Source organism: Pseudopipra pipra, chromosome 11 (genome assembly GCF_036250125.1).
Source record: "Pseudopipra pipra isolate bDixPip1 chromosome 11, bDixPip1.hap1, whole genome shotgun sequence".
Classification (NCBI taxonomy): Eukaryota; Metazoa; Chordata; class Aves; order Passeriformes; family Pipridae; genus Pseudopipra; species Pseudopipra pipra.
This window is the reverse complement of record NC_087559.1, coordinates 16,436,961-16,457,973: the sequence shown is the minus strand read 5'-3', so window position 1 is coordinate 16,457,973 and position 21,013 is coordinate 16,436,961. Positions and strand designations below refer to the sequence as shown.

Genomic DNA, 21,013 nt, shown 5'->3' with positions numbered 1-21,013 from the left:
TGCCAGCGGGCCGTGGGTCCCCGCACGTGGTTCGGGGGAGCAGCGGGAGGGGCGGGACTCGAACCCGTGGTCTCCGGGGCGGGAAGGAGGGCGCGCCCCGCGCCGCCGTCACGTGTGGCGGGCGGCGGAAGTGGCGCAGCGGCGGCGCAGGCGGCGCTCGGTCGGTGGCTCCGGGCCGGCCCCGTCCCTTCCCCCGCGGCCCCGCTCCCGCCGCCGCCGCCGCCGCCGCCCCTGCCATGGGCGCCAGCGGCTCCAAGTCGCGGGGGCTGTGGCCCTTCGCCTCGCCGGCGGCGGGCGGCGGCGGCCCCGAGGGCCCCGGCGGGCAGCAGGCCCTGGCCCGGGCGCGGGCCGCGCGCGCCGCCACCCCCTTCGTGTTCACGCGGCGCGGGTGAGAGCGGGGGGAGAGAGGGGCGCCAGGGGACCGGGAGGCTGCCGCGGGGCGGGGGGCTCTGCTTGGGCCGGGAGGGGCCGCCGGCACCGCCGGGACGGCGGCAGGTGGTCGGTGCAGCCCCCCAGGGCCGGGGGGGGCCCGGCCTGCCGAGCCCCCGACCTGCCCCAGCCCCCAGCCTGGCTCTCACCCACCCGCCTGCCCTCTCCTCCCGGCAGCTCCATGTACTACGATGAGGACGGGGATCTTGCTCACGAGTTCTACGAGGAGACAATCGTCACCAAGAACGGGAGGAAGCGCGCCAAGCTGAAGAGGATCCACAAGAACCTGATACCTCAGGTGGGGTGTGGGGAAGGGTGGGGGCAGCGAGGGTGAAGCGCCACGGTGACAGCTGAAGTCCCGGTTTTGCAGGAGGCTTCTCCCTCAGGGCATCTTGGGAAGGTGGAGGCTTTCTCCCCCCCCCAGTTGCTGCCTCAGAGCCATGACTCCTGTGTGTCCTGGCTCACACCCCTGTCACCTGGTGAGGCTGTGACAGAAGAGGGAGGGCTGGTCGCACCCTCCAGCTGCCCTTTTCGGAGAGAAGTGTTGCCTGAGCCTTTTTAGAGCTGCCAGACTGGGGAGATAGCTCAGCCTGGTGTGTGTTGTGGGGCACGGAGCGCCAGGCAGCCCTTCATGGCCATGGTGTCTCATTGCCAAGCACCTTCCATGAGGTGTGGGGTGCTGTGCTGGCTCAGCCCATATCATGTCAGTGCAGAGGGCCAGGCTCTGCCTTGGGGAGCAGCAGCCAAAGCCCATCACCCACTGATGTGAGTGGGCACATCCCCTCCAGCTGCTCAGTAGTGATGACAGCTCCATGTTTTGCACCTCAGTGCAAAAGTCTTTTCTTAAAATAAGCAACTGGTGTGGTGCTGGGCAGGGGCTAGGACACTAATAGAAGGTCTTGGTGCAGGGACAGGATAGCCTGTGTGTAGGGAAGCTTTTGGGGGCATAAATGGAGAAAAAGGTAGATCAACCCAGGGCTGGAGAGACACTCTGCAGGAGTCTTTTGTAATTAAGCAGAAAGGCACGGCTCTAGTAAGCCTTGGGACGAGCTGTCAGTGTGCCCTTAGGGATGGGCAGCTGTCGTGGGGTATCTATTGTATTGTTAGGTTTGGTCAGTAGAGAAAGCAGACACACACACACAGAGTTGAGACCAGAGTAGTCTAGAGAGCTGTCTGCTTCGTAAGTGCAGCAGCCTCCTTTATTAAGGTAGCTAGCCCCAACTTTCCCACATGCTTTCTGTAAACATAGTTTCTACAAAACACCAGAGAACTAACACCTGCAGTTGTGAACACAGCCGACATCTCCATCCTTGCACATTCCATCCTGTTTATCTCCTTTCTAGTCAACTCCCTGATTCTCAAGGCTGCTCTGTTTATGTGAACGGTTAATTAACTTCACTGTTCTCATGGGAACGGCCTAATACCATCCAATATTTTAAGACTGTCAACTTCTAGGGGCTTGGCGGGTCTGCTGCCTCCCCCCACAGGCAGCCCCCCAACAGGATGGGACCTCTCTGAGCACTGCACTGGCAGTTATGGAGGGAAGGATTTGGTGCTGCTTCCCAGACTGACATTGTTGCAGAGGCAGTCTTGGGCCATGGGACTGACTTCTCATTGATCTGGGTTGAAACTCATGCAGTTGGAAAGCTTGTCTGAGCCAAAGAGAGCAGGTACCAACACTGAAGAGCCCTTTGCCAACTCAGGCTTTGCTCTGGCTCTGTGGGTGCAGGCCCAGCCCTGAGCCCCCGCTCCCCCCTCTGCCCCCAGCCCCCCACCTGCCAGTGGCTCCTGCTGGTGCTGTAACAGGAGAAGGCTTGAACGGACCGTGGGAACGGTGCCTGTGGCTGGTGTGGAGGGATCGTTCATTCAGTAGCCTCCCCTCCCCTCTGCACAGAAAGCTGCTTTTCTTGTGTGCCAGCTGCCCCGGCTGCGTTCCCTCAGAGAGCTCTTTTCATTCCTTTAAATCCCGTGAATGGAAGGTGCCGAATGAAAAGCGCGGACGGCCGATATCTGCCAGTCACGCACCAGCTGCTGCACGGGCAGTGCCTGGCAGAGCAGCTCCCTCCTTGCTCGCCCTGCCATGTGTGGCAGCCAGCCATGCTGCCCTGGGCTCTCCAGGGACGAGTTCGAAGGGCAGAGTGCCTGTGCTCTGCCTGCTGCTCTCAGGCCCTACCACGTGTCACAGCCACTTTTTGGACCCTGGCCCCTGTGGTTACTCTAGGGCACAGTGTCCTCTGTCCTGGGGTGACTGGCAGGGCTCAGGCATGTTGTATGTCAGTCCCTTTCTGATCACCACTCTGACTCTTCTTTCAGGGCATAGTGAAACTAGAGCACCCTCGCATTCACGTGGATTTCCCGGTGATCATCTGCGAGGTGTGAGTCCCAGACATCTCTGCCTGTGGGCGGGAGGCCCTGCCCCACCGCCCCCAGCCTTGCCGGGCCAGGCTGCCCCATGTTCCCACCCGAGGAGGACTCCGGGCGCGCGGCGGGACAGTGGCTCTCCCCTCGCCCGGAGGTGAGGCGGAACGGAGCAGGCCCTCGCAGGAGATGGGTGACCTTGTGCAACGACTGCTTAAAAACATCCTCGCTTGAGTCAGAAGACTAAAATACCTATTGTAGCCTCTAGCCCATGTTGGATGGGTAACTGGAACTGCAGACGAGCTGCTGTGTGTGAGCTGTTAAAGGGAGAGTGAGCCCGCACTTCTCACCAGAGAGAACCCCCTGCTTCTCAGGTATGCAGCCCAGGGAGGGCCAGGGCACGGTGACCCACTGCCCAAGGCCTCCGGGGCCCGCAGGTTAGATGGCCAGTGTTGCAGCGTGTCTCTTGACACGGGTGTGAGGTGATGGGTCCATTGATGGAGGATGAACAGGGCAGGCTGAGGGGTCTTGAAGCACATTTGGCTGGCTGCTGTGCTCCTCTTGGGAAGGGGACGGAGATCAGATGCCGCTCTCTTGGACCTCAGTCTCTTCCCCCTGTGCGTTTCCCCGCTTACACTGGCTCTGGGAAGGCTGGCTTTGCTGCTGCCTGCTGGAGATTAACAGAATTGAAGAAGTTTGACTCCTAGCTCGTGGTTTCTCAGAGAGGGTCTCGGTGGCATAGTTCCCCTTCGGTAGGAGAAAAGAGCCGCCAAGTCTCCTCTCTGGATCCCAGGGCGAAAAGTACTTTTTTGAGTTGAAGGAGGCCAGGGCTCTCTTCTCATCTGCGCTGTAGTTCTAGTTCTCTGCACAGACACACGGCTTCCATGCGCCGATGTCTGATGCCTCTCATGACATAACCAGAGCTCTCAAACGATGCGATCTCTTCACTGGTCAAGCCGATCTCACCTCTCTGGGGAATATGTTTTCCCCTGTCATCCTGAGACGCATGAGTTTTGGGAGCCTCTGGTCCAATCAGGCTATCAGCTTCAGTATTTTTTTGATCTCTCAGTCCAGAGATCATCCCCTTGAACTGTTTCACTATTGGAATCTTCACTACTTGAATTGCTGGATTCCTTCCTGCTCTTCTTGTTTTTCTTCTTCTTCTTCTTTTTGCTCTTCTTTTTCCTCTTCTTGCTTTTCTTTTTATCTTCATCACTGGAGTTCTGCTCAGACTCCGACTCACTGTCGCTGTCCTCAGAATGTTTTCTGCGCTTTCTTTTGGATGCCTTACGTTTTTTCTTCTGTCTTCTTTTCCTCTTCTGGGCTGGAATCCGAAGAACTACTCTTAGATTTTGCCTCTTCATCTTCTACCGGTGTATGCTCATCAGAATCGGGGTCAGGAACCTCTGGTGGCAGCCCCCATACTTCAGGTGCCCTCAGCTCTCCAATTCTCTCAGTGAGTCTCCTCTGCTGCAGGATCTCCTCCTCCTTCTCCTAGTACTCGGGCCAGCCCTTGCCGTGGTAGTGGTGTGCGCGGTGGAGCGCAGCGCGCCGGGGCTGTGAGACCGCGACCGGCTGCGGCTCCGCCGGTGGTGCGGGCGCCTCGGGCCATTGGGCTCGTGGGAGCGGGATCGGGATCGGCGGGCGCGGCACTCGGGGCTGGCGGCGGGTGGGGAGCGGGAGCGGGACACCATAAACCGCGGCGGGGCGGGGGAGGCACTAATTAAGAGAATTGGAGAAATTCGACTCCTCGCTCGCGGTTTCTCGGAGGGGGTCTCGGTGGCACGGTTCCCCTTAGGTAGGAGAAAAGAGACGCCAAATCTCCTCTCTGGATCCCAGGGCGAAAAGTACTTTATTTAAAACTCCGCGGGGTTATAAGGTCTCTGGGGGAGGGCTTAGAAGGAGTAACTTGATTGGGCCAAGGTCCGGGGGAAAAGGCGCGGCTTGAGGGCTCTGCTAACCAACGGGGGATACAGGAGGGCCCAAGTGCCATAACAAAGCCAGGGATTGGGCAGAGGCGGATGAGACAACCAAATATGGTTGTGCAGAGGCGGAGACCGATGGGGGAGGGAGACGACATGGGACCGAGTGGGGGGGCCGCGTAGACCGGGGGAAATACGTAACTCAGGGAAAAACCGTACAATAAAACGGAAATTGTTGTTGTTGTTCTGCTCCGCTCGATCCCAGAGAGCTGCCGCTGTGATAGAACCGCTTCTAAAGTCGTTCTTCCCAGGCTTCATAACTTTTGCATTCCCCCACAGGAGATCTCTGCACTCTGTGGCCACGGCTGGTGGCAGCAGGGTCCCAGCTCTGCAGCAGGCTTGCCTCCCCCGTTGGCACACTGGCTCCTGCTGAGCACCGTCCCTCATAGACTCATAGACTCAGCTGGGTTGGAAGGGACCTCCGAGATCATCAAGTCCAACCCTTGATCCACTACCGCTGCGGTTGCTAGACCATAGCACTGATGCCACATCCAGTCTCATCTTAAAAACCTCCAGGGACAGAGAATCCACCACTTCCCTGGGCAGCCCATTCCAATGCCTGAATACCCTCTCTGTAAAGAATTTCTTCCTAATATCTAACCTAAACCTCCCCTTAAGACCATGCCCTCTTGTCTTGCTGATAGTTGCCAGGGAGAAGAGACCAACCCCCACCTGGCTATAACCTCCTGTCAGGTAGTTGTAGAGAGTAATGAGGTCTCCCCTGAGCCTCCTCTTCTCCAGGCTGAACAACCCCAGCTCCCTCAGCCTCTCCTCATAGGACTTGTGCTCAAGTCCCTTCACCAGCCTTGTTGCTCTTCTCTGGACCTGCTCCAGCCCCTCAACATCCTTCCTGAACTGAGGGCCCAGAACTGGACACAGTACTCAAGGTGTGGCCTCACCAGCGCTGAGTACAGGGGAAGAATCACTTCCCTGGATCTGTTGGCTACACTGTTCCTGACACAGGCCAGGATGCCATTGGCCTTCTTGGCCACCTGAGCACACTGCTGGCTCATGTTCAGCTTCCTGTCAATCCAAACTCCCAGGTCCCTCTCTGCCTGGCTGCTCTCCAGCCACTCTGTCCCCAGCCTGTAGTGCTGCAGGGGGTTGTTGTGGCCAAAGTGCAGGACCCGGCACTTGGCCTTGTTGAACCTCATCCCACTGGAATCAGCCCAACTCTCCAGCCTATCCAGGTCCCTCTGTAGAGCCCTCCTGCCTTCCAGCTGATCGACACTCCCCCCAACTTAGTGTCATCTGCAAATTTGCTGATGGTGGACTCAATCCCCTCATCTAAATCATCAATAAAGATATTAAACAGAACTGGGGCCAACACTGATCCCTGGGGGACACCACTAGTGACCGGATCCCAACTGGATGCAGCACCGTTCCCCACCACTCTCTGGGCCCAGCCCTCCAGCCAGTTCCTAACCCAGCACAGAGTGCCCCTGTCCGAGCTGTGGGCTGCCAGCCTTTTCAGGAGAATGCTGTGGGAGATGGTGTCAAAGGCTTTGCTGAAGTCCAAGTAGACACATCCACAGCCTTCCCCTCATCCACCAGGTGGGTCACCTCATTCTGCCAGGCTGTCGGGCAGTGTCCTCGCCCCTGCTGCTGTTTGAACGTACCTCCCTGGCGGGTGGGCCTTGACTGAGCCAAGCAGGAAAGGAATCCTCTCTCTTCCTTCCCTGTCCCCCAAAACAATCAATTGGTGTACCTGCCCCAGCTTGGAAATCTCCCTGGGAAATCTCCCTGGCGATGTGAACTGTGGTTCCTCCCACATCCCAGCTGGTGGCAGAGGGGAGGCGTGATGCACTTTAAAGGGGGAATTTCTACCCCGCCTTGGAAGGTCCTGCTCTTCTCTCCTCTTCCCTCCTGCATGAGGTCTTGGTGGCACCTGAAAAGCTCTCACCCCTGTGTGTGGCCAGGTGCTGGGGGAAGAGCTTGACCCCAAATGCCCCTTGCCAGCACAAGAAGCCCCTCCCTTCCTGCTTGGCTGTGCCTGGACCGGGCAGGCGGAGGAGGACCAGCAGCAGGCACAGCTTTAAAGTGGGTCAGAGCCTGCTACCCACAGCAGCCGGCTCAGCTTTCCTCCTCTTTCGTTCCAGAACTTATTTACTTTCTAAGCACTTCAGATGTTTGCTACCTCGATTTTTAATTTAAGCTGCTGGCACTTGGCTGCCAGCCCCGTCGGTGTCTACGTTGGATGTATCCATCGCCGCGTCCGTTGAGAGCCGCCCGGGCGCGGGGCCACATTCCCGGCTTCAGAGAGATAACAGCGGCGTGGCTGTTGCCGTCTTCCTGTCACCACCTCTTCCCTTCACGTCCCTTCACCCGCTGTTCCCATCGACAGGAGTGAGCACGCAGGGTGAAGTGGATGTGCTGGCTGCCACCAGGCAGGAAAGTGGGAGGGCAGGGCTCGTCTACACTGTGATGCTGAGCACTTCTCTCGACATCTTTTGTTCTGCTTGCTTGAAAGAGTCTTGTCTTAAAACAATCTCCCACTGAAGTGTTTCTTATTCGTACCACCTGCTCCTGAGTTTCTCCCAGGCTGGAGCTCCCTGGGCAGGGCATCCCCTCAGGCTCTGCTGCAGAGCAGGAGCTGCTGTCCCCAGGAAGAGGAGAGAAAACCATGGTCGCACTGTCTGTGCTGCCTTGCCCCTCTGCTCTTCGAGGGCACGGGAAGCTGCACTGAAGCCACTGCGGGTACTGGGGAAGGCGAAGGAGGAGTGGGGAGGGGGCCAGTGCTGTTTGCCTGTCCCAGTGGGGAGCCCCTCACAGGGCTACCAGCCAAAAATCTGCTGGCAAAGCAGGGCCCGAACACCAGGAGAGGGGGCAGAGACTGAGACCGGCTTAGCAAGGATGCTTTTGTCCTTCCTGACAGGCTGCCCACCCTTCCCCCACGGCATTAAACATGCTTCCCAAAAAAAACCACAGCCTTCTCCCACCCTGCTACCCCTCTAGTGTCATGGGAGTGGCAGCGAACTTCTGCAGACTGCCAACAAGCTGCATCCTGCCCTGCTTCTTCCCAGGCTGGTCCCTACAGCAGCCAGCCCCCAGGCCCCCTCCAGCCCTCCTGCAACAGCAGGGCCTTGGGAGCACCTGGAGGGGTCTTAAAAATGTGAAGGTCACTGTAAATAGTATTTGTGTCCACTGTGGTGTTGGAGCAAGCAAAAAAAAAAAAAGGAAAGTTTTCCTTTTGATTGTTTTTTTTTTTTTTTTAATGATTTCTGTGTGATGTTGTGCTTTCCCGTGTGGATGTGTAGCCGTACTCACTGACACTAGGCTCCTTGCTCCTCTGGCGTGTGGGTAGGACCCATGGGTTTGGGAAATGTACACTATTTATGGTCCTTCCTCCCAGTGCATCTGTCCACTTTTGTTAAATTTCAATAAAATTATTTGTAGAGCCCGCAAGTCCAAGAGCTGTCTTACTGGGGAGGGTGGCTGTGCCAGAGGGGAGGTGGGTTTTGCCGCCAGCACTTCAAGCCCCCTGTTTTTCAGGAGGGGGTGTTTGTGCACATGTGGCTGAGTTGGTGGCGAAGGACCTGTGGGTAACAGCCATTTCCAGGTGCCCCAGTTGGCACATGGCATTGGCAGGAGCTGGTGGCTTTGTCAGGCTGTGACTTTACTTGTAGCTGCCATAACATCCTTTAAATATATAACTAAAGTGTAATCTATGTAATTTCCTTGTTCAGCCCCAAGGGTTGGAGCTCAGGACCCTGTCCCTTCCAGTGTGGGGAGGAAGGTTTGGAAATTTGAAGGCAGCCCAGCCTCAGGCTACTCTTCCCATGGCTCCGCCTGAGCCTCGCGGGGGGGGGGGGGGTGGATGGAGGATCCGCCTGTCCGCTCCTTCCTCGCCTGTCCTGCCAAATCAGTGTCTCATTAATCACGGGGGCCTGACGACTTCCAGGCCCTGTGCCGGGAAGCCTCCTGTCCCCCGAGTGCTGCTGGCTGTCCATGGGATGAGTGTGATCTCACTTTGTACCCCATGTCCTGTCCCTGACAGCCCTACAAATGTTTTCCTGTGGCCACCATCACCTCTCATCATTTCCTCTGCACAAGCCGGCTCGGAAATGAGCCGCTGACGAGAGCTGCAATGAGTGAGCAGTCGGCTTGTCCTGCCAGTGCTCCGGCTGGTGGTGGGTGAGGCTGCGGGACTTTAGCCTGTTGATCCATAGCAGCCCAGGAGAGATGGATGGATCATGGTGGCTTTGAAGGGTATGATGGATCATGGTGGCTGTGCAGGGTGTTATGGCTTGGTGAGGTTCCAGAAGGCAGTGGCTGTGGATCTCTGGCTCTGTGAGCATCTCCATGTCTGCTGGGCCAGCCCAGTGTCCTCCTGCTGCCCCTGGGGCAGGGCCATGCCTGGAACCCCCAGCCCAGGGGTGGAGGCAGGTGCCGACCTCCCCTCCTGGTTTCATGGCTGCTCCATCCCCAAGCTGAACTCCTTATGCACCTTGGCCGGACCTGTCTGGCGTAAGCGGATGTGACTCATGCCCCGTTATCTCTATCTGCACCGTGAGGGATTCCCATCCTCCTGGCTGCCTGCAAGGAGCAGCTCGCCTGCTTGGCTCACCCGGGGCACTGCCCACCGCTGCCGCCTGCACCCTTCTCCTCTCTCGCGCCCATCTGGGAATGACTTAAAATGATCTCATGCTCAGCAGGGTGGATCTGTCCAGCTGCCCCCTCCCAAAATCTAGAGTCTTCTGGAAGCGAGGAGGGAAACCAAGTAAGGCAATGCGGAGCCCCAGTGAGGGGACAACAGTGAGAAGCTGCGTCACACTGAGGACTTCCAGCAGTGGAAAGCTGTGACCCCTCCGGCCACCCCGCTGCCAGGGGGGCTGGGTACCTTCGCATGAGGAGGATGGAAAATTTTAGGCGTTTCTGCTGCTGGCGAAGGGAGCCTGTTTACTGCCCAGAGGGGAAGGGCAGCGCCTGCAGCGCTGGGACTGCTTGGCTCCCCACGATCTCTCCCAAGGGTTTTGGCAGCCAACGCCCAGCCAGTGGCTGACCTTCCCTGCCCCTATCCCAACCAGTGCCTGGTGTTGCCCGCAGGCCGGGCCGAGCTGTGGCATACAGCCTGGATTCAGAGTGGCCAGCCTGGACATGGTGCCCATCCCTGGCAGTACTGTCACCCTCTCGGTGGGAGCTTCACCACAAAAGCTGGCACCCGAGTGGTGTCACTAACTGGAGCCATCTGTGGGTGCCCGCGGACAGGGCTCGGCACTGGCGGCAGCAGGGGCTGACACCGAACAATGCCGGGCTTGGCGCTCCCACCCGATCCCTGAGGAGCTGGCGGGCGGCTGGGGAACGTTTCCGTAGATTCAGCCCCGCTTCCTTCCCCTGTCAGCCCCGGCACACCCTCGCTCTCCAGTGCTTCCTCCACAGGGCACCCCGATGGCTCTCAGCCTGCCGAGGCCAGCCCTGGCCAGAGCAGGCAGGGGACAGGCAGGACACAGGTACTGCCACATGGCTGGTCCCTGAGCCCTGTCTGTCCCGCTGCCCATCTGGGGGGACCTTCTGGAGCCTCAGCAGTGCCCCGGGAAGGAAGGTCCCCCAGCCCTGCTGCTCCCATGGTCCTGCTTGTCCCCTCTGAGCAGGAAACCCACGGGGTTGTGGCTGAGTCAGCAGCACCGATTGCCCCAACCCCAAACAGGATGTCCTGTCTGGCACGGCACCACCCTGGGGTCACCGCTGTCCTGGGGACACTGCTGTTGTGGGGACACCACTGTCCTGGGGACACCGCTGTTGCGGGGACATCATTGTGCTGGGGCCACCACCGTCCTGGGGACATTGCTGTTGTGGGACACCACTGCTCTGGGGACCCTGCTGTTGTGGGGACACTGCTGCTTTGGGGACACCGCTGTTCTGAGGTCACCACTGCCTTGGGGACACCAGCATTCTGGGGTTGCTACCACTCTGGAGTCACCACCATCCTAAGATCACCACTATTTTGGGGACAACATGATCCTGGTAGAGCATCTTGGGGTCACCAAGATGGAGTCATCATTTTGGGGTGATGTCGATCCTGGGAACATCACCACTCTGGGGTCACCACTGTTTTGGGGGCACCATGATCCCACAGTCATCACCACCGTGGGGTCACCACAGTTCTGGTGTTACCACAGTTCTGGTGTTACCACCGTTCTGGGGTCACCACCGTTCTGGGGTCACCACCGTTTTGGAGTGACCACGATTCTGAGGTCACCACCACCCTGGGGACATGACATGATGCTGGGGTTACCACAGTCCTGGGGTCACCGCTGTTCTAGGGTCCCCCCAGTCCCGGGGTCACCCCTGTTTTGGGGTTTCGGGGTCACCCCAATCCCGGGTTTGGGGTCCCCTCGCGCCCGCCCCGTGCCCCGCAGCGCCCCCTGGCGGCCCCCGCCGCGGCCCCGCCCCGCCCCCTTCCGCCGCGTGGGGGGGGGCGGGTCCTCCCGGGCCATACCAAACGCGTGGGGACCGGGGGGGTGTGGCTCCGGTTTCCCGGTGCGGCGGTCCCGCGGAAGTGTGTGTGTGCCGCGGGGCTCCGCCGCCAGCCCGCGGCCCCGGAGCCCCGCGGCGGTCGGCGCCGCCAGCCCGGCGCGGCGCGGGCGGGGCGCGGGGCGGGGCCGGGCGAGCCGGGGGCGGCGCCCCCGCGGGTGGTGCGCGCCGGGAGGTTTAAAAGCGGCGGCGGGGGGAGGCGGCGGCGCTGGAGCCCGCGGCGGGGGATGGCCTGAGGCGCGGTGAGATACGCGCGGGGAGCCGAGCGTGGCCGCGGGGGGCCGCGCCCCGGCGCTTTGTCTGCCGGCCGCGAACAAAGGCGGCACCGCGCCGGCACCCGCGGGAGCGGCGGGGAGCGGGAACGGGAGAGGGAGCGAACGAAGCCGCTGGGAACCGGGATTCCTGGGAGCCAGCACTCCCCCGGGGGGCTCAGCTCACCTCTCTGCCGCGGGAGGGGCCTTGGGTCGGGGTCTGCCTTGGGGGGTGCGGGCAGACCCGCCCCTGCCTGCACCCCCGGCTGCCTGCCCCGCTCCTGACCCCCGTCTCCCGCCGCCCCCAGGCCCCGCCGGGCAGGATGCGCGGGGGCTGCGCGGCGGCGGCGGCGGTGCCCTGGCTGGCCCTGCTGGCCCTGGCCCGGCAGCCTCCCGAGAAGCCGTCGGCCGCCCCCCATGTCACCCGCCGCCCCTTCCTGGTGGCCTGGAACGTGCCCACCCAGGAATGCAAGCCCCGCTACCAGGTGGAGTTTGACTTCAGCATCTTCGATCTGGACGCCTCACCCAACGAGGGCTTTGTGCGGCAGGACCTCACCATCTTCTACAAGGAGCGCCTGGGGCTCTACCCCTACTACACCCGCGAGGGTGTGCCCGTCAATGGCGGTGTCCCTCAAAACAGCAACCTGCCAGAGCACCTGGCCCGCCTTGAGGGCGGCATCACCAAGTACATCCAGTCACCCACCAAGGAAGGGCTGGCCGTCATTGACTGGGAGGAGTGGCGGCCTGTCTGGGCTCGCAACTGGAAGCCCAAGGACATCTACCGGGAGGTGTCACAGAGTCTAGTGTCAGAGCGTAACAAGGACTGGCCCCCCGAGAAGGTGAACAAGCAGGCAGTGTTTGAGTTTGAGTCGGCTGCCCAGGAGTTCATGGTGAAGACCCTGCGTAAGGCCAAGAGCATCCGACCCAAGCAGCTCTGGGGGTTCTACCTCTTCCCTGACTGCTACAACCATGACTACAGCAAGAACAAGGAAAGCTACACTGGGCAGTGCCCAGACGTGGAGAAGACCCGCAATGACCAGCTGGTGTGGCTCTGGAAGGAGAGCACGGCGCTCTACCCCTCCATCTACCTCGACCCACTCCTGGACTCCACTCCCAACATCCGCAAGTTTGTGCGGGCACGGGTGATGGAGGCCATACGCATCTCCCAGCAGCACCACGACAACTACTCCCTACCTGTCTTTGTCTACACCCGGCCCACCTTCATCCGCAAGCTGAATGTGCTCAGCCAGGTAGGGCTGCACACAGGGACATCCTTATCCCACGCCCTGGGCATCTGGGCTTTGGGGTCAGCTGAGGTGGTTCTGCTGCCAGTGTTCCATCTTGCTTCCCTGGAGCAGAGTGACTCTGGAGACTGGTGTCTGCCCTCATGGTGCTACCATGGCTGTCTCCATATGGGGTGGGGAGCAGCACCCTTTGGCATGTGGCTGGCCCCAGGAAGCAGGAGGGGTGCCCAGCCCTGCTTCCTTCCCTTCAAGGGGTGTCACTGTGGGAGACCCCCTCAGCTCAGCCCCTCTGTGGCTGGATGATAGGATGCCACAAACTGCTTCCATTAGGTATGGGGTGTCTGGCAGGACTGGCACCAATGGTCACCATTGCCAGAGAAGTGCCTGGGAGGTACTGCAAGACTCACAAGTCCTGGCAGCCACAGGACCCTGGGGTATGTGAGCTCAGAGCCCCTGTGCTGTGCTGGCTTAACCCCTGAGGAGGAGGGCAGTGTTGGGAAGTCTTGTCCCCAAGGAGCTGGGACAGTCCCCTCTCCCCGTGGCTTTGAAGCAGGGGTGGGTCTTGCCTCCTCGGCCCTGCAGTGGACGCTTTGGAGCACACTGTGCTGGGAGTGTGGGTGCTGTGTGGGGTCTGTGGGCACTAACCAGGCTCTGTCCCCACAGCTGGACCTGATCTCCACCGTCGGAGAGAGTGCAGCACTGGGTGCAGCCGGGGCCATTTTCTGGGGTGATGCAGATGATGCCAAAAACCGGGTAGGTTTGGGGTCTGCATGGGAGGTAGATGATGGGTGAAGGGCTCACCTGCCCCCAGAGGAGGACCAGTGGCTGAGCTGTCCTCTCCATCTGAGGTGCTTCTCTCCCTGTGTCACACGAACATGCCCCTGGTGCTCCCTTTCCCCTAGGAGTTGTGTCAGACTTTGAAGAACTACCTGGAGGGGGACCTAGGGCGCTACATCGTGAATGTCTCGACAGCGGCAGAGCTCTGCAGCACAACACTGTGCCAGGGCCAGGGGCGCTGCCTGCGCCAGGACAGCACTGCTGATGTCTTCCTCCACCTCAACTCTACCAACTTCCAGCTGCGGCGCCGGGATGCAGACCACCCCAAGCACCCCCTCTTCTGGGTTGAGGGCCAGCTATCCTCTGCTGACATCCTCTTCCTACGGACCCACTTTCACTGCCACTGCTACCAGGGCTGGCAGGGAAGTAGCTGCCAGACGCCCACTGGCCCTGGCAATGATGCCCCTGGGCCCCTGGCACCACTAGGACTTGGGGTGCTGTTGCTGCTTGCAAGCTGGTGCTAACCCCCCCTGGACTGAGCTGCCCCTTTTTGTGGTGTAGGGGCCTATTTAAGATATCACTACCCTGCCTGGGAGGCAGCTTGTTATGAGGGCTGCCCCTCACTTTGAGGGGCAGAGCTGTGTTGCCCCATCTCTGCCCTCCCTGTTGCAATGGGGATGGAGGGAGGAGGGGGGCCCCTCTCCTGTTGTAAAGAGAGGGATGGGGGCAAGAGGGACATGTGGGTGGGGAGTGGGTTCTGTGTGGTGCTGAGCCCCTGTGTGCTGCCCTGCACTCAAGTGCTTTACCTCGAATAAAGCTGGTCAGAGGGAGAGGTGTGGGCTGATTTGGGGCGGGGGGAGCCCACGGGTCACCCAACTGCCAGACATGGCCACCGTGGGGTGGGAGCGCTGGCGCTGGGTGTGCAGCTCGGGAGAGGCACTGCAGGGTGGGAGCTCTCCCGGTGGGGCCGGAGCCGCTCGGGGAAGGCGCTCCGAGGGTGGGAGCTCCCGGCGTGGAGCCGGAGCCGCGTGGGCAGCCACGGTCGGGCCACCCACGTGGAGCCGCGCTCGCCACGCCCCGCCCGGGCTCCTCCCCCTGCTCGCAGTGGCCTCGGCTCTGCTCCGGGATTCCCCGCCTGGCCCCGCCCTCGATCCCGGGACACGCCCCGGGGCGCGGGCAGTGTTGGGGCTGCGGGATCCTCGTGGGGACACCCGTGTGCCGGGAGCGTCGCTCAGCTCCGCTGTCCCGTGCCACGAGTGTCCCCCGGCAGTGCCCTGGCGCAGCTCCCTTGTCCCCGTGCCACTGTGTGCCCGGCGCAGCCTTGCTCTGCCTGTCCCCGTGCAGCCCCTCCGGGTACTGCTCTGTTCTTTGCGGTGCCCGTGGGCACGGCCCGGCCCCGCGTGGCACAGCTGCCTTCCTGCCCGCACCCCTCGCCTGCTGTGCCTGTCCCCACGTGCCCTCCTGTGCCGGCGGTCCCCATGCGTGAGTGTCCCCAGGACGTGCCCTCCTGTGGCTGCTGTCCTGTGTTGTGAGCGTCCCCAGGCCGTGCCCTCCTGCACCACCCCGGGCTGTGTCCTGCCGGGTCCTGCTCGATGCCATGAGCTTCTTCCCAGCAGTTCCCCTCCTCCTGCCAGCTCATGGCCGTCGCTCTCCGCTTCCCCAAAGGCGCCCGCCCGGCTCAGCCCACGTCCATCACCGTGACCTCCCTTCCTTCCCCCCCCCCCCCCCCCCCGCCGCCTCCGCGTCCGTGTCTGTTTGTCTTTCCAGCCCCACTCGTCGCAGGCCAGTCATGGGGTGTTGACTCTGCACATTCCTTCCCAGCCGAGCCCGCCGCCGCCGGTCATTAAGCGGGGCTGACACACGCTGCTGTCCCCACTCCGGGGCCGCTGTGCTGGGCTCCAGCTGCTGATAACTTCGGTGACTTTGAGGAGGGGGGAAAGGTGACCTTGGGTGACTGGCACCGCTTGGGAATGGAGGTGTGGATTAACGCCGGTCCCAGCTTGGGGATAAAAGCATCGACGTCTGCCCAGGTCCTGGCTCTCCCCAGGCAGCTCCGGGACTCACCCTGATCCTTCCTGCACCATGGCATTGGCGTGGTCCTGCTGGGTCCTCCTGCTGCTCCTGCCTGCCCTGACTCACACTGGGGGGCCTGGCCCTGTCCTTGTCAACCGCCCCTTCGTCACCGTCTGGAACATCCCCACGGAGCACTGTGCCGAGAAGTACAATGTCACCCTCAACCTGGAGGTCTTTGATGTGTTGGCCAACGACCAGGAGTCCTTCACCGGGCAGGACATCACCCTCTTCTACAGCAACAAGTTGGGTCTCCTCCCCTACTACACATCTGAGGGGGTGCCAGTGAATGGGGGGCTCCCCCAAAATGCCAGCCTGGAGGCTCACCTCCAGCAGGCCACCCAGGACATCAAGGTGACCCTGCCCAGCCCTGCCTACAGTGGGCTGGCTGTCATTGACTGGGAGAAGTGGCGCCCGCTGTGGGTCCGCAACTGGGATTCCATGAAGATCTACCAGGAGAAGTCAGAGGAGCTGGTGCAGCAGCAGCACCCACAGTGGCCCCCCGAGGAGGTGGAGGAGGTGGCCAAGCAGCAGTTTGAGGAGAGCGCCCGCAATTTCATGAGCGAGACCCTGCGGCTGGGTGAGAGCCTCCGTTCCAACGCCTACTGGGGTTTCTATGGTTTCCCCGACTGCTACAACAACCACTTTGACAGCCTGCCCTACAATGGGACATGCCCAGAGGTGGAGCAGCAGAGGAACAGGAATCTGTCCTGGCTCTGGAATAGCAGCCGGGCACTCTACCCCAGTATCTACCTGCCCCTCTCCCTCAATGGCACCAACAAGGTGCTCCCCTACGTCAGGCACCGTGTGGCTGAAGCTTTTGCTGTCCAGCGTGGCGTCCTTGACAGCGGCATCCCCGTCCTGCCCTACTCTCAGATTGCCTTCGAGCTCACTGTTGACTTCCTTTCCCAGGTAATGGGGATGTGGGGATACTGAACAGCTTTTGGGCTGATGGGTTGGCACTGGGAGTCTTTAGCTCTGCTGGGGCTGTGTGGGGGCTTTGGACACCACTGACTTCTCCTCTCCTCATGGGTGCAGGAGGACCTGATGAACACCATCGGGGAGAGCGCAGCTCAGGGTGCTGCTGGCATCATCCTCTGGGGCAGCCTCAACTACAGCGCCTCCAAGGTGAGTGCAGAGGGTGGCACCACATCCCTGCCAGCAGGGACCCCCAGTTCCTCAGCTGTGCAGGGCTGTGACACCACATGCCATTGCAGGAGATGTGCCTGAGACTGAAGGACTACGTGGAGGGACCTCTGGGCCACTACATCGTCAATGTGACGGCCAGTGCTGATCTGTGCAGCCAGAGCCTGTGCTCCGGCCACGGGCGCTGTGTGCGCCAGGAGAACAAGCAGGGCTTCCTCCACCTTGACCCCTTCCGCTTCACCATCGATCTGCACGCTGCCAAGCCCTGGCTGGTGGCTCAGAGCCTGGAGTCTGGTAATGATGTCTCCCAGCTGGAAAAGGAGTTCAGCTGCCAGTGCTACAATGAGTGGCAGGGACCGCGCTGTGACACCCAGGGCTTCTCCGAGTGACCCACCCCAAGGACAGCAGGTTTGATAGGGTGACCCTACCTTGTGCCCCAGCACTCTCACCATGGGGTTGGGAGCCTGGCTGTGGGGCTGTTAATAAAAGCAGAAAGCACCCACAAGTGTCTCCTTGTCTTCTGCTGCAGCACATTTTGGGGTGGGAGGGTCCCCCAGCAACACCAGTGGTGCCTAGCCATGCTGCCAAGGGCTGCACTTTGGGATGGGGATTTGAGGGTATAATGCCTCAGAGAAACCACCAAAAAAAAAGAAGAAAATTTATGGCAAAAGACATAAGAAAGGGCAAGAGGATGAGAAATGGGGAGTGGCCAGAGAGTAGAGGTGATGGGAGTGAAAAGATGTGCCTGTGTGGCTGTAGCTGGAGGAGTGTGTTCTCCAACTCCTCATCAGGCAGAGAGGAGTGGAGTGAAACCTGTGCCCCCACTTTGATTTTCCCCTGGATTACCACATGCAAACCAGTTCAGCCCTCAAATGATATGCAGAACCACCCATTTGTGTAACCCAGGACACTGACTCAGCCATACCTATTTTAAAGCAGTTGGGAAAAGGCATGAAACACTGATTCCTCAGTCCAGCTGAGATAAAGATGTTGGCATCTTCATCTGAATGTTCAGCCTGGGGTGGGGGAATCATACTCAGTTCTCTGTTCTTAGGCCCTAATTCAGGTAAACTCTACCCATTTTGGGACTGTGCTGTATAGCACTGTGTGTTTACTGTTCCCAAACATCTGTTCTCAAGATGCTCTGTCCAGGGCACAAATTTCTTTCAAAAAGCAGTTACTAACACCAGTGTCCTGTCAAGAAGAACTTGGGTTGTGAATGCCCCCATCACTCATATGGACCCTGTCAATGATAACCAATATTTGATTTCTGCAGACTTACTACAGCCAGCCTGTTCATTTCTTATTATTACCTTGAGGAGTATCTGAGAATATGCCACTGGAGACATAATTAGACCTTTGGATTCCCCAGTCAGAGCTTTCAGAAACATGCACTGGGTTATTGCCAAGCTCTTTGCCAAGCTGGGGGCCCCTGAAAAAAAATTAGTCATAATTGGATTTTGGCCCAGAATTAATTGTTTTATCTAATTCTTATAGAGATAGCTTGGTAAATGTTGGGTGTAAATGTTGGAAACAATATTATCTTAGTGTTTTTTATGTGGAATGTGATTTAACTTAATGAACACTCAAACATGCTCCTCCCAAGTTTCAGGGAATCTGATATTTGCCCTCTATTAAATGCTGAAACTGAAAGCAAAGTTCACCTTGCTATTCACACAAAGAAAATTACCATGAATTTCAAGTCCTCTTTATGCCTGGAAGGGATTGGAGCTGTGTGCCTGTGACTTCAAGTAATTTAATATGCTTTAAGTGTTCAGGTACTGAATATTTGGTGCATACTTTGGGGCTGGTTTGGGGTTCTCCTGGGCACAGTATTATCTCAATTCATTAACTGAGCTAAGCATTGGGGTGGGCATGAGGAAAGAGATGTTTCAGAAGCCACAGGAGCCCTGCAGAAACTCTGTCTCTAGGTGTGGGTTTGCGTCTTGCCTTAAAGAAAAGTGAGGCTGGAAACTCGGGCCAGCTCTTTCTCTTGCTGTTTAAATAATGCAAGCCTGGGCATGAATGCAGTTTGTTGTTTTCAAATAATAGTTTGAAATGTGTAAGAGGATTTGTTTTATTCATCCTGCTTATTGTAGCTATTCCTCTGTCCTTGCCTCTTACAGCATATCTAAAGACACCCAAGACACTGGATTTTATGTAATCTAGCTTGTCTTGCTCCAGACTCCGAGGAATAGAGACTAGAAAGACACTGCACATGGTGCCAGCAGGCAACTTAGAAGCACTGAACATCTGCTGGGTTGTTTTTTTCCAGGTCTGAGAACCACACTACGCCTTGTACACGGGTAGTGCTCTGCAAATCCACGGCAGTGCCGGAGCGAGCCCACGCTCGATGGGAGTGTGCTGGAGGGGAGCCAGCAGCAATCCACAGGCCTTTGTGTGCTTCACATTTCTGGCTGCTCCACATCTCTTGGGTGGGATATGCTTATGGTGCTGTCATGGCAGCTCCTGTTTTCTGTGCTCAGGATGAGTGAGAAACCTGCTGTGTGCAGAGCTCGCTCGTCCGCTGTGTCACGGGGTTCGCACTAAATTGATTTCTAGGCTTTTTCCATGTGCTGCTTCAAAAACTAAGGGAAGTGTGTCACTTAAAAACTGTCCTTACATTGCCTGGTGTTTCATTTCAACAATTGGCTATTTTGTATCTAGGTTGCTTAAGCCACGTATCTCCAGAAATAATTTATCCAAATTACTTATCATGGTTTACTATCCCAAACAGAGAGAATTGAACTGCTGATGCCCTGAAGGATTGTTTTGCTATCTAGAATGAAGATGGTCATAGTAAGAAACCTTTAAATGCTTTGAGATGACTAGGACATAACCTACACCTTACCCTTCAGCTAAATTACTTTAAGTCTTGCATAAAACAGATGGAAGAAAGCCCTCCCAAACAATCCACAGGCTTTTCAGACACAAGAAGGAAATTAGAGGCCTATTAATAAGCTAACAAGGAAAGTTCTCATCTGCCTTGTTCCCTGACTAAAACCCTCAAAATCAATACAGACAGAGAAATTTTCCACGTTTTTAGAAGTTGGTTTAGTCAGACGCTGAGATAATGTTTACAATTTTGTCTTGCAGTAACAGCCCACACCTGTGTTTAGATGACCAAGGGGGTGACCATATTTTGAGACCTCAGGAGTTGCTTTAGGACCCCACTAGTTATAATTTGCTGTTGCACTTAACTTCATCCAAAGCTTTGGACAGATGCCATAAACAAAATCAGGTAGATGCCAATAGCATTGAGGGTGTGCAAAAGGCTTCACTGCTTTCCTGTTAATACTTTAACTAAAGCTTGCCACTTTTTTCCCCACATGCAATGTCAAAGCTCTCTTCTGATTACTGTTTCAAAAGTGAAACATTCACCTCCTACAGGAATAATTTCCAGATCTTGAATGCAAGACCCTGTATCCCAAACCCCCCTCGGTGTCAGCTTTGCTCACTCAGAGCAGTGCTGACTTGAACACAAGACCTTTGAGCTACCAGTTACCTAAAATGAATGTGGATCTTTCTTACAGTCTCTTTGTGTTTTGTGTTGGAAAATTACCCACTCCTTATCTTTTCCCTTGCACAGGTATTTCTAGAAAAGACCTGAAAAGATCTGAAAAACCCCCAGATTTCAGAAAGATCTAAAATGTTCTTCAGAGGCTGTTGCCCTGGATTTGACATTCCTAATTTCCGAGCACTAGGAGGGATATCAGCCTTCATTCCTCTGATTCAACAGATTGCAATTTCAGAAGATCCTTGGAAAAAAATGTAAGCCCTGAAGCACGGGTTGTGGGCCCTCAGCAAGTGTTTAAACATTCAGCACAAACAGCAGACCTTGCTTTAGGTTATAAAAACAAAAAATGTGTTGGGAACTTGTCCTACTTTGTTCCATAATTTTTTTAATCTGCCAGTGCTGGGGCTGGGCACCAGAACAGGACTTCCACCACAAAAATGTGGGCGCAGCAGCAGCTCCTTTGTTGCGAGTGCTTCAGGCCTGCCAGAGGCAGGGCTGGTATGTGGGATGCAAGGGCTTCCATGTTTTCTGTCCAGGAAATGTGTAGTTTGTGTTTTTCACTGCCGTGGGGACAGCCAGGGGCAGAACACTCGTGCTATTTGCAGCGTCTCTGCTGCTCTGATTTGGCACTAACTCCTCTCCTAGTTATTTTCCACCCTGGGATTTAAAAAACAGGCTAATCAGTGTCCAGTGCTGGCATTAGTAAGTCAGCAGGAGTGTTATCAACAGCCCAAGGAGGGTCAGAGCAAGGCCTTGTGAGTGATT

The 21,013-nt window shown here is 57.9% G+C and overlaps 3 protein-coding genes and 1 pseudogene across 3 annotated transcripts; 3 read left to right on the top strand and 1 right to left on the bottom strand.

Moving 5' to 3' along the window:
• The first annotated feature begins 183 nt into the window (after positions 1 to 183).
• TUSC2 (tumor suppressor 2, mitochondrial calcium regulator) lies at positions 184 to 8,169 on the top strand. Its single transcript, XM_064667891.1, has 3 exons — positions 184 to 388; positions 607 to 727; positions 2,743 to 8,169. Exons 1-3 carry the CDS (start codon positions 237 to 239, stop codon positions 2,806 to 2,808), a joined length of 339 nt encoding a protein of 112 aa, XP_064523961.1. The 5' UTR covers positions 184 to 236; the 3' UTR covers positions 2,809 to 8,169.
• LOC135420054 (NF-kappa-B-activating protein-like) lies at positions 3,367 to 5,782 on the bottom strand (annotated as a pseudogene).
• Positions 8,170 to 11,464: 3,295 nt separating the features above from the next.
• Positions 11,465 to 14,345, top strand: HYAL2 (hyaluronidase 2). Its single transcript, XM_064667861.1, has 3 exons — positions 11,465 to 12,744; positions 13,402 to 13,491; positions 13,641 to 14,345. Exons 1-3 carry the CDS (start codon positions 11,818 to 11,820, stop codon positions 14,037 to 14,039), a joined length of 1,416 nt encoding a protein of 471 aa, XP_064523931.1. The 5' UTR covers positions 11,465 to 11,817; the 3' UTR covers positions 14,040 to 14,345.
• A 781-nt stretch (positions 14,346 to 15,126) lies between these two features.
• Positions 15,127 to 17,236, top strand: HYAL1 (hyaluronidase 1). Its single transcript, XM_064667860.1, is given in 4 exon segments — positions 15,127 to 15,542; positions 15,544 to 16,497; positions 16,624 to 16,713; positions 16,803 to 17,236. Coding segments are annotated over 4 exon segments (1,419 nt in total). The 5' UTR covers positions 15,127 to 15,485; the 3' UTR covers positions 17,121 to 17,236.
• The last annotated feature ends 3,777 nt before the right edge of the window (positions 17,237 to 21,013 follow it).